The following is a 13,058-nucleotide window of genomic DNA, read 5'->3' as shown; positions in this document are numbered from 1 at the left end:
ACCCTGTCACTTTATTTGAAGCCTTGTCAGTGGAAAGACTTTCTCTAGTAGATTTATTACACAACTGGTGAGCAAAAATTTCGGAGCTGAAGGAGACTCCTCACAGGAAATTTTTAAGCTTTTCTTGTTTTTATTCTTTGTTCAACATGTATAACTTTATTTATTCATTTAATAAATACTTATTAAAGGACACAGACAAAGTACCTGCTGCCAAGGAGCTTACATTCTAGTGAGGGAGACATACAATAAACAAGTACATAAGTAGCTACCATAAATAAATAACTCCAAAAATAATTTCAGAGAGTGATGATGTGAACAATTAAAGGGAACAGAAATTGATAGTAGGTGGGGAGGTGGGGGAAGGGCACAGCTGTTGTAGAGAAGGAAGTCAGAAAAGATGCCTCTGAGGAGGTAGAATGTGAACAGAGCCCAGAATGTGCAGAGTGAGCTGTGCAAAGGAGGAGGAGAGGAGCACTCCAGAGGGAATGCACAGCATGTTTAAAGTCCTAAGAGGAACATGCCTGATGAACTAAAGAATAACAGGATGGTCAGTGTGACTCATGAGAGTGAGCAAAGCATAAACTGGTACAAAGTGAGGTAAGAGAGGGAGACAGGGGCCAGACCAGTTAGGGGGACAGTTGATCTACAGTTTTGTCTAGTAAGTCCAATGTCTAGGCTCCCTTAGGGGCAGTTTCTATTAATTTCTTGTTTTGCTGTGAATAGACTATACTTATTTCTTTGCATGCATAGTAATTTTTTTGTTGTTGATAACTGGATATCTTGAGTATTACATTGTGGTAACTCTGAAAAATCAGATTTTCTCCCCTCCCCAGAACTTGCTGTTGCTTGTTGTGGGTTGTAGTTTTTTAGTGACTTTTCTAAACTGTTTTTGTAAAAATTATCTTTTTTTGTATTGAGTGCCCCCTGAAGTCTCTGTTCCATTAGCTTAGTGATCAATTAGTGATTTGACAGAGATTTCCTTAAATGTCTGAAGCCAAAATCAGTCTTTACTGATATACCCTATGTAGGGAGTACTCCTTCAAGGCTTAGCCAGGCCATTCACGGCTCTGCCTTAGCTTTCACTTCCTGCTTGCACACAGCCCAGAAATCAGGCAGAAACGAAGGCTGAAGTTCTTCTCAGGTCTTTTCTAGATTCCGCTCATTACAGAGGAGCTTTTCAAAGCCTTTATCCCTCCATATTTATGCTTCTCTAGTCTCTTCCTTCCGAGGCTTTTCAGTCTGCCTAGTCCTTGCCCCATCTGTTATCCCTTGCTACCCCAGGTGGCTAAGGCTAATACATTTGCTTTTATTTTAAAAAAATAAATAAATCTGATAAATATCACCTGGCTGGCCACTTCAGCCCAATCCCTCAGGTAGCTACTAGACAGGTCAAAACACACAACCTCAATTTTTTGATTCAAGATCTATATTGCCCCCTCTGGCATGAGAAAGCTGCACCAGGAATGTGGACAGTTGTCTTTATAAGCCACCAAACTAGAGAGTGGGGGGTAGTAGGTGGGTAAATTAAAATATCACAATCTTCTCTTTCCAAAATTCAGTAGCATCTTTCTTTATTAAGTATTTCCTTGGTTGTTGGAAGTTTTTTATTAGATTCCAGAATTCAAAAAAGTTGATTCTAACAGTTCTAGCCAGTTTAACCATTGCTATAGCGGAGGGATGGAGTTTTAGAGTTTTCTACTTCACTCTTCTCAGTGACATCTCTCCTCCAGTTCCTGATGAATATTTTTAAAAGATCATCCTGACTGCTATGTAGAATAAAAGTATAAGCTCCAAGAGAATAAGGACCTTAATAGTTTTGATGACCAACATTATCTAGCATCTAGAATCATGCATGGCATAAAGTCACTGATCAGGAAACATTATTGAATGAGTGAGCTAAGGAATGAGGGAATGAATGTAGAAGAATATAGAGGAATAAGAATAGAAGCAAGGAGGTGAGACTTATAGGAAAAATATACATAGATCTGACTGAGACTTAAAATAAACAAACATCATAATTTGCTAATACCATTTGTTTCCTACAAGACAAAATAAGTAATTGCTAGTGAACATTAAGGAGAGGAGTGTTAGGACTCCAGAGCAGTGGTTCTCCAGTAAGGGCAATTCCGTCCCCTTACCCTCCAGGGACATTTGGCAATGTCTGAAGACATTCTGGTTGTCAGAGGGGAGGGATATACTACCAGTATCTCCTGGTTAAAGGCCAGGGTTGCTGCTAAACATCCTACAGTGTGCAGGACAACGCCTCACAACAAAGATTAGGAAAGGCTCTTGGAAGAAATAACAAAAATATATCATTTTAAATCTGCCTGCAAGTGTCAGGTTGATAAATAGCAGTGTACTTTGTTATCTAAATTAATTAAATAAATTTAAAACATCTCATAATCCAAAATTCATTTCATGTGTAACTTTGGACATAAATTGAAAAACTAATTATTTAAAGTATCATTTCTAGATTGATATTTAAACATGGTTATGTTCTGATGTTTTGGGAACTTTTAACTACTAAAATAAAGTAACAAAGTCATATTCTGAAGTTCCAATTCAGAAAGATAGCAGAAATAGCTAGAAAACAATTTGACCATTGTCCTAATCCCTATGTTTACTGACCTGTAGGCTACATGTGAAATGAGAATAAACAGAGGAAATGATTATTTCAACATTGAATTAAATAAACTGTACTAAGTAATCCCAAATGAAAGAATGTAAAAATTTGCTTTCACCTGGAATGATGTTAAAGTGAATCAGATATGAGAGTTATGGTACAACTATAAACACTAAGTATTAATAGAGACAGTGAGGAAATGAAGGGAAAATATTTAGTAAGTGCAAAGCTTGTTAATATTTGAGGTGTTTTCTGAGTCATATTTACTATTTATATCTCATCTAGTTCAAGATTTATTTTTGTTGATGATGTTTACCATTCTGGACTATGTCAAAGGTCCATTAAATCATTACTTTATAAAGTTATTTCTGTTGAATGGAGTAGGCAGTTAATATTTTAGACTTTCTTCAGTTAGATAGAGGTAGGCTAAGATCTTAAAATAATTACTCATAGCAGACTTGTAGAACTCTGAGGCCAGATTAGCGATGGTGTCCCAAGCATCCCAATGCCTGTTAAAAGTACACTCTTGGATGAAGGCCAGGGATGAAACTTGACCCTTGAAAGACTGAAGTGGTGAGAGGGAAAGGAAAGGATTTTGAAAAACTGGTCAAGAACATGACAGCCTCTGAGATCAAAGAAATGTTTTAGGTGGTATGTGCCCTAGAGTGTTAATGAATTCACTGCTTCTTATGCCTCCTACTTTTGTTTGCCAGAATCTGACTTTGTCCTTCTTCAACACAGCAAACTATGTACCCTCTTCTGGAATCTTAAGCCCTGGTTAATCTTGATTAAGCAGAAGTGAACCTTTATTTAATACTGACAAAATTTTTTTTTCCTTAGGTTTAAGCTGATACTTAAATGTGGTACTCTCCCTTCTGAGAGCATAAAATAGCTCTAGTTAGTGAGCATCTGCTGTGTACTAAATACTATACTGGTATGCTTTAAATACGTTAACTCGTTGGTGCTTTAGTACAACCCAGTGAAGTTAGTATTATTTATCTCCATTTTCAAAAATGAAAATAGAGACTCAGAGAGTGTTGGTAACTTTCCTGGAGACACACAAGACTCGAATGCATGTCTGTATGACTTTGTGGGCCATTTATAATTTCAACACTGAGTTATTGAGAGCCTCCTGTCCTATATGTTAATTGCTTATTCATAAATGAATCTAATACTTTAGTATCTTATTTATAAGCTGTGATTATACTTATAAATGCTTGAATTTCCATCATTAACAACATATATTGAACATCTCACTTGTAGAAAATACTATGCTGGGTGCTGAAGACGATACACAGTATGAATTGTGGCCCTTGCCTCAAATAGCTTATAACCTAGCTGCTTATAGAGCAGCTATAGATTTCAGGACTTGGGGGAAATATGGTGAAAGTGTGATTAACCATGGGTCATCTTAATACATGCATCCCTTTTGCTTCTTGGCAGTTCACTAATTCATTCACTCTAACCTTCCTAACGAAAAGCGCTCTGTCCTGATTAAGGTATTCCTATACTTAGGACATCTTTCATTAATATTTGTAGAAGATGAAAATAATAATAGTAAGGTCTTCATTTCTGACTACTTTAACATGCTTGTTTAAAGGTTTCTGCAGTACTTAATAGAGGAAGGAAAAAGTGTTTTTGCAGTAAGAATATAGGGGTTTTGTATAATAGCAACCTGCTTTGATATTTAGTATTTAGAAAGATATAATGTATACTTATATTTTTGTAAGATATCAAAATATGCCTTCTATTTATGAACTTATTTTTCTGTCTTAGTTTTTCTTTCACATGTCAACATGATTAGGCGAAGATGAATTTTAAAATTATTTGTTAAAAGTTTATAATCAATAAAGGAAATAAAATGAAGCTGAAATTAGGGAAGATAGAAAAAGATGGGTGTTCACAAGAAGAAAAGGAGACTCAACCAAAGATATAAACAAAGAGAGAAATTAAAGAAGAAAGATGGTCTTTGGGCCCTCCTAAGTATTCCATTGAACTAGAGCTGGTGGCTATAGTGTCATTAGGAATATTGACTTTCAGTGTGTGTATCTAATCTGGTTTTGAACTTTTTGTTTTTAGAAAGCAAAAAACTTTTAAGTTGGTAAAGAATCTTAACCATTGGAAGATTCTCATATGTCCAGTTTTCTTCAAGTCTCACAAATTTTTCTGTATTTGCCCTAGACATAATTGTTGAACATAGAACTCTAGAGTTAGATGATATTTCAGAGACAATCTTAGTCCCTTTTAATGACAACCAATTACTGAAGCTCAGGAGGTTTGATGACTTTCCTACGGTAACCCAGCTGGTTTCTGATAAGCCCACAGTGGAATCCTGATCTCCCGCCTAGAGACCAATAAATTTCTTGTTCCTTCTCTATTCATCATTAACTTACCCATCTACCCATTCATTCATTCAGCAAAACTATATTCATTATCAACTATGTGGCATCATAAAATGCATACAAAAATGAATAAAACATATTTCCCGTCCTCTGGAGCAATCTGTTAAACAGCTAATGACAACACAAAATACAGTGAAATTATAGTGATGGAAATGTGAACAAAGTGCCATGAGAATGCAGAAGAATGAGCATTTAATTGTGATTAAGAGATTTGGTATGTTTCTCTGAGGTGTGACTTGTCCTTAGCAAGGTTTTGTTAGACATTAAAGCAATTCATGGTACAGAATTACCAAGTTCAAAGCTACCAAAGTATGAAAGTGCATGATGAGTTCTGGTGATGATGAATAATCTAGTGTGACTGTACCACAGTCGGTATAGAGTCAGGATGACAAAGGGGAGGTAGATATATCTCAGGTTGCCATCATGAATGGTTAAGATCAGGTCAAGGTTTTGAATTTCACTCTGTAGACACTTAGCCTATATTATAAGGCTAGAATGTGAATTCCATAAATATAGAGAAAATGTTATATTCATTTTAATCTCTCCAGAGGCTACAGAGTAGGTTTTTAAACGTTGATTAATTGTGTGAGTAGGAACTCAGCAAATACTTGGTGGATGGATGAATGGTCAGAGGAAAATCCTCGATAGATGTAGAGGTCTTTTTCATGCTCTCATCAACCTTTTTAGAAGATAGCCTGAACCATTACAAAAGTTTGTTGAAGGGCAGAGAGTTTTGGTAAAGGGATACTAATTAGGAGGCTCTTGCAGGACCATAGGTAAGAGTTCGTCAGAGCCTGAACTCAGCCCTGGCAGTAGGAAGGAAGTGAACAGTTGAAAAATGGTAGAGGTAGATTCTCTAGGACTGCATATATTCATTCCACAAACATTTAATGAGTACCTTTTATATTCGGGGCAATAAGCTTGCCTCTGGGGATAGAGATAAATAAGGAATAGTTTTTATACTCAGGTAATTTATTTCATTGGAAGAGAGAAAAACTAAAATGATTGTATGATAAGAGAATGAAAACATCATTTGTTAAGTACTGACTTTGCATCAAGCGTTGTGCTAGGCATGTAACATACATCATCTTATTTAATTTTCACAACTTCATTGGTATTGTCCTCATTTTGCAGCTGAAGGAAAGTCTGTTCCTAATTTTTGCAGGGTCCAGGGCAGGAGTACAATTGGAAGCCCACCTACTATAAGTCTAGATTTTTAGAAGTTATAAATCAGACTAATAAACTGATAAGTAAAGTCTACTTTGTTTTCTTGTCTTGAAAAATATACCTTTGTAACAGTCTGGAAGGCCAGTTTCAGATTCAGAATTCGTAGACTCCTCAGAAGTCCCTAGCTTGTGGTATCCCTCACCCACTTCTTATCTATGACTCTACCCCACACCTGGACAGACTTCATGCATGTGGACCCACTAGCCTGTAGGTCCAAGCTCTGTTCACATCTTCCTCAAATAACCATCCTTTGCCCACCTCTCCATCCTGAGGAGAGCACCCATCAAGGAGGTAGCTTCACCTAAGAGGCTGTGCAGACCCTGGAAGCCGGCTAGGAGCCTTTGGGCTGCGAATTTCAGTCTTGGGTGTCTGGGTTGTGGTCTGAAAGGAGGGACATGAACTCTGGGTGAGGGGTATAGTCAGAGGAGGGCCAGAGCAGGGCCCTTACTCCAAGCCCGCCTGCCTTGGTCTAAGAGCAGTACTGGATGAGGAAACAGGTTAAGTAAGCTACCTAAGTGTACACAGATGGAAAGTGGAACCAGAATTGCTCAGGGCTGTCTAGGCTCACAGAGGAGAAAGGGTACCTCAACCAGTCAGGGCAAATCAGCTGATACAAGAGTACTGATTAATGAATGATTGGGGGGTGGAGAGTCAGGGGCTGTCAGGGAGATCTTTCTAGGAGGAGTATTGTTTAAAATCTCGAAGGGGGCTTCCCGGTGGCGCAGTGGTTAAGAATCCGCCTGCCAATGCAGGGGACACAGGTTCGAGCCCTGGCCCGGGAAGATCCCACATGCTGTGGAGCAACTAAGCCCGTGCACCACAACTACTGAGCCCGCGTGCCACAACTACTGAAGCCCACATGCCTAGAGCCCGTGCTCTGCAACAAGAGAAGCCACTGCAATGAGAAGCCTGCGCACCACACTGAAGAGTAACCCCTGATCGCCACAACTAGAGAAAGCCACGCACAGCAACGAAGAACCAAAGCAGCCAAAAAGAAATAAATTAAATAAATAAATTTATTTTTAAATAAATAAATAAATAAAATAAAATCTCGAAGGGGTGGGCCTGGGGCACAGCTAGAGGTGTAGGAGAGCATGGCCTACAGCGCTTGTCCTTAAGCCCCAGAGGCTGAAGCGTTGGCAGTCAGTTTGGCAGGGTTAGAGTTGTGCTTGCGGGGTAGGGAAGAAAAACGAAGCTGGTGATGTTAGACTGTGGCTGAATCCTGAAGAGTTAAGCATTCTTTATCTTAAAGGGACAGGAAAGGAACACAATCACATTTAGGTATAAGGGCTGAGGGAGGACTAGAAAGCAAAGATGACTCAAAGCTTTCTTCCTTGAAGCCTAGGGAGTTAAGGAGTTGTTTACAGAACTAGGTAGTCCAGAAGGAGGCGCAGGAAACTGGGTTTTTACTGTTTGAATTACAAGTTAACAATGAGAATACTGGTGGAAGGAGAGGGAAAACAAGTATGACAGAGTCTTGGAAAGTAGCTATATTTAAGGAGTATGCAGAAGAGAGAACTAGTCCAAAAGACAACAAAACAAAAACAGCAACTGAGCAGCAGAAGTTTCTGAGGCAGGGAGCCTGATCTGCACAGCGTCGTCAGTGCCTGGTGGGCTCAAGGTTGAGAAGGAACGTTCGGTTGGTAGGGGGCCAGGACACACACAGAGGGGAGATGCCTGGATTCAGCCATCAGGAGTTGGGGTGAGGGGGTGGGAACCAGTTTAAGGAACTGGGGATATATATAATGTGGAAATAAAGGAAGTTACTTTGAACAGTTTTTTAAAAGTTAAGCTTGGCTTCAAGGAAAGAGAGATTAGAGATTTGTTTGATGGGAAAGTAAGGTTCAGGGAAGAAAATGGACAAGTCCCCCTCCTCCTCTTCTTTGGTGTCATTATTATTAGCAAGGGTATTTGTAATATCTTTGGCTGAAAGGTTGCAGTGAAACAGGAGAGACTGGAGAGAGGAGTACTTTGATAGGACCTACCCACGCCTTGCCTCTGCTCCCCCACTAGTAGGGGTGAGAGCTGATGTCACCACTCTCCGCCTTCAGGCCATAGACCTCAGGAAGCTTATCCCGGTTCACAGCAATCACCACGCGAAGCCCAGGGCCTCTGGTCACCTCTTACCAGGTGACTCTCGTCTACTTAGCTTCAATGGCTCTTTTATCAGTAAGACCTCCTCCCTCCCCCAGCCTTTTCCTCTCTCTCCCCCTTCCCTCCATTATTTCTCTTTGTGGCACTTATCACTGTCTGACATATATTCACTTATTTTATCATGACTTTCCTGTCCCTAATAAAAAGTAGGCTCCAGACCTCAGAACAGTGTCTGGCACATAGTCGAGGCTCAATTCCTATTTGTTGAATGATGCACACAAAAGGGTGAGGAGGAAAATTGATGGGGCAGGATTCCAAAGCAGAGGTTGGCAAACTTTTCTGTAAAGGGCCAGATAGTAAATATTTTAAATTTTGCTGGCCGCAAACAGTCTCTGCCACATATTCCTCTTTGTTGTTTTTTAAAATAATCTTTCAAAAATGTAAAATCCATTCTTAGCTCACGGGCCAAACATAGACAAGCCACAGATCTGACCATAGCTTCTATGAGAGAAAGTGAAGGAACCAGGGATTAAGAACACAGGTGAAGATGGTAGCTCTGAAAAAGAAAAAGGAAGAACATCTTCCTCCGAAGACCTCCCTAAAGGGAAGTGAGAAAACAGATGAAATGTGTGAATACATTTGAGGTAAAGAACAGACAAGTGAGAATTTATGTCAGTGGCATCAGCCTTCTAGAGAGGGGGGAAGTGAGTTCTGCAATGAGTGTGAAGCATTTGAAGAGCAGGAAGGTTCTGAAAGAACAGGGTAGCTAATCAAACAGAGATAAATGGGAAATGATAAACAACACAGAATTCAGACACAGTTGGACAACATGAATCAATCTGTGTGTGTTCTAGAAGACTAGGGAAAAATGGGAAAAAGTGGGATCCTGAGAATTACAGCTTGTGAAGTTTAAGAGTGATGCAGCACAAAATTCTAAAGGTGGTTGACCTGGCATACTAGTTCAGAATAATATTGGATTTTCCTTGTACTTTTTTTGATAAAATTACTTCTAGGATCATCAAAGAAATATGAGCTAATTGTGAATAATAATATCAATAATTAACTTTTATTGAGTCTAAATTATTTATTTATTAATGGCTGAGCTACAGTCATTATCTCATTTAATCATTTATGTAGTTCTAGCATTGTCTCTGATTTATGAGATGAGAAACTGAAGGTTAGGGGAATTAAGGAACTTACCTAAAGGGCACCAAAGTTCTTAAACAACAGAGCTAGATGAACCCAACCAAGTCTGTCTGACATCTGGTCTGTGTTCTTAACTTACCACAATAGGGTGCTGATCAATGAATTACTATCAGTATGGAAGGAGGGTCTCTAGTGACAATCCTGTCCTCACTCTGTCTTGTTCAACATTTTTATAATGCTCTAGATGAGGACATAGATAGTGCATTTATCAAACTTCCAGTAATGTGGACCCAGGAAGAAGAGGGAATACATTAGATAACAGGATGAGAATCCAGGATTATCTCATATTGGAGAACGGTTCACCAAAGAGGAAATAATAAGAGAGATAAGAATACAGTCCCTTTACTTAGGTCAGAAACAGCTTGCACAAGCACGCTGTGCTTTAGCTGTGGGGTGTGTAGGGAGGAAAAGACTTAGAGGCTTCATCACCTCACTTTAAGGACTGTGGTAAACTACAGCTTGTCCAAGGAGAATAGAAATAGAGAAGGTATTCAGGACCACTTCATCTGAGGAACTGTTAAAGAGAAACTATTAAAGTCTCAGAGCAAAAAAAACAAAAAACAAAACAAAAAACCCAACCTGGTGGTGATGGTTATAGGGGTGTGGGGAGAGAACAATGTCCTCCAGTATTTCTGAAAGTTTTCAATAGAAGATAAGTTAGGTGTGTTCCATGTGACCCTTGTGGTCAGAACCTAGGAAACATAAGTGGGGATTACAAGGAACCAGAGTCTCACTCCGTATGAGAAATAACCTCCCCCCAAATTAAACCTGTTCAATTGTAATTGGTTGTATTGTGAATGAATGTGCCCCCTATTGCTGGATGTTTTAGACTGAGACTGAACTATCATTTGTTAGAACTTACCCTAGGTGACCTCTGAAGGCTCTGCCAACACTAAGTTTTTGCCTCTGAACATGTCTGATGAATGAAGCATTTCTGTGCTATTTTTCAAAAAGTAAACTTCTCATCTTTCTTTTGTGTTTGCAGCCTGATTTAGTACTGTGTTAGATATATGGTGGTGTATACATTACAGAACTTCCATTTTGAACCTAAGCTGTACAAGTTCTAATTTTTCACTTAGAGTGTGACAAGATGTTTAGCATACCAAGTTAGGCTTCGAGTGTTTTCTTTTAAATGGATGTGCACTTTACTTGTGTATAATTCTTGCCAAAGATTACACTGAATTTGTACCATATTCCTGCCAATATTTTTTCTAAACCACATCCTGTGATGTAATTTGTGGTAAGTTTATAAGGGAATGCATCTATACAAGAGGTGCCTTGAAATGCTCACTTATTTTTTAACAGATGGGACTCCAATATACAGGATGAAGTTGCTTCAAGAAGGACTTATCTATTGACTTTCTGAGACCATTGTAGTTAGTTCTTAAACTTAGTTCTGTGATCTGCCTTGTTCTGTTTTTTGTAACACATATTCACAGTCTTAATTTTCAACTTTATCAATAGAAAGTTAACTGGATATATATTGAAAACCTCTAGATTGCTTTTCTAAAGGAATTAAAAAGCCTATCGTTTTGTTGGTGACCCATCACTAAGTCTTTCTGACATGCATGAACAAAGTTGAAGCAAAAATAGGAAACCTCACTATTTTTGGATTTAATCCTCTAAAGTTTACCTAATAATTCAGTGGGTATACTAATTGAAAAGAAATACTTTTTTATTTTTTTAGGTGTAATCCCTTTTCATGGATTTTCAATGTATGGTAAGTTGGGCTTTAAAATATTCACTGTTTTTATTACACTTTAGAAAATTAAACATGAAAATCAGACTTTATATTACATCACCCACACACTTAACAATGTTATTGTGAACATTTTTAAACATTGGATTTGATATCTGTTTATATGTCCAATTAAAAATTTTTTCAAATAAAGGGGCATCATAATTGCTCAGATGGTGATTGCTTGTCAAATTAGAATTGAACATACCAGGAAAATGGTTCTGTGGTTTACCATTTTCTAATTCAATGGAAATTGAGCTACACATTGATGTTTAGTTCTAATAGATGTAAAATGAGATTGCTTAAATTCCTAAACTAATTCTCATTAAGTCTTTAAAAAAAATAATAGGTCAGAAAGAATGCAAAGGGAGGGACAACACTGAGTGTGAGTCCATGATTTCTCCAGACTGGCTGGTGTGCACAGCAACAACGACACTGAAGCATCCAGTCATCCTGAGGCACACATGACAAACGCACGTGCAGGTTTGAGAGCCCTGTGCACCTTTGTGGCCTCACATATCATTGAATGAGGAATGCAGGAAGCGTAACAAAGATTAGCAAGAGGAAGAATGCTCTATGCCTTAAGTGCCACTTAATTTTTAAATTTTCAAGCATTACATATGACCTTGTTGAAGATTGTTGTCCCAACTATTCCTATTCCCCAACCTTTAGACTAAACAGAAATATATATTAATGTTTACTTTTGTAAAAAGAATCAGCAATAAATTAACACTTTTCTTTGTAAAAAAAACCCCTCAAGTGTTCAGCATCAGACAGTCATCATGAATGACATAATATAAAACTTTTAAAACCAGCATACAATGAAAAGGATTCAAAGTGCCTAGGAATTTTGCATTATGCTGCCCTTGGCTTTATTCTCTTGAGCAACCAAAATTTCATAATGTAACACATAATGTTATAGTGAGGTTCCAGCATATTTCTCTTTTATAAATATGTGAGGAATTTAAAATAGAAAACCTAAAAAGGTTAAGAATATAAATTTTTACCTTTAATAATAAAAAATGTTATTAACCCTTTTATTCTTTTATTTTAATAATTCCAACTGCAAGCATTTTTCAAGTAATTAGTTTTTAAAAGGTGTACTTGAGCGATTTGGAGAACAGTTAATAATGTCAGGAAAGTTTAAATCTTCTAACAACTCTCAGGGTACAAAATACATCTTTGACTCCTGCCTATTCACATTTCTGGTCGTTTTAATAGGTTAAAGTTTATACACGCAAGGGGGAAACGTTCGCTAAGGAAATAGGTGATGCAAAATGTTTGATATACAGTTTATACTATTTTAGAAAAATATGTTAAGAATCCACAAATAGTTTAGAGCAGCGACCACTTATTTAGAACCAGTATACTAGCATAATCGCAACTTATCCCCAGGAACTCTACATAGTACTAGGCCATTTTAGTTTTAGTTAATGTATTTCTTTAAAATTATAATACTTACCTCTTTTAAAAATTTATTCAAAACTTTTCTCTAATTTAAACTGGCGTTCTCCTTTCCCGCATATGTAGATTAATGAAGTTTTTTATTGTAAGTGTAGTATATTATGATTTCATAAATAAATTCCTATAGTGCAGTACTTAATTGGTTAAAAAGATGATGAGCTAATTCATTTTTATGGAAAAACCAAATAGGGAAAGATGCTTAAAATGGAAAATAAAGTCATGTAGAAGATTTTTTACATATTATATGTAATGGACTAAAACTTTTCCATTTCATAGCTGTATAAGGGAATTCAACATCAACAAT

At 37.6% G+C, this 13,058-nt stretch overlaps 1 protein-coding gene across 4 annotated transcripts in view; it reads left to right on the top strand.

Moving 5' to 3' along the window:
• Positions 1-13,058, top strand: part of TBC1D19 (TBC1 domain family member 19) — a 161,836-nt gene that overhangs the window by 130,667 nt on the left and 18,111 nt on the right. For all 4 annotated transcript variants that reach the window (XM_036852005.1, XM_036852007.1, XM_036852006.1 and 1 more), the window contains one exon: positions 11,240-11,272. In XM_036852005.1, the coding sequence (XP_036707900.1) occupies positions 11,240-11,272 (33 nt within the window). The remainder of the gene's footprint in view (positions 1-11,239; positions 11,273-13,058) is intronic.

Source organism: Balaenoptera musculus, chromosome 5 (assembly GCF_009873245.2).
Source record: "Balaenoptera musculus isolate JJ_BM4_2016_0621 chromosome 5, mBalMus1.pri.v3, whole genome shotgun sequence".
In the NCBI taxonomy this organism is placed as follows: domain Eukaryota; kingdom Metazoa; phylum Chordata; class Mammalia; order Artiodactyla; family Balaenopteridae; genus Balaenoptera; species Balaenoptera musculus.
Note: the sequence above shows the minus strand (reverse complement) of the source record. Positions and strands in the feature narration are given on the sequence as shown.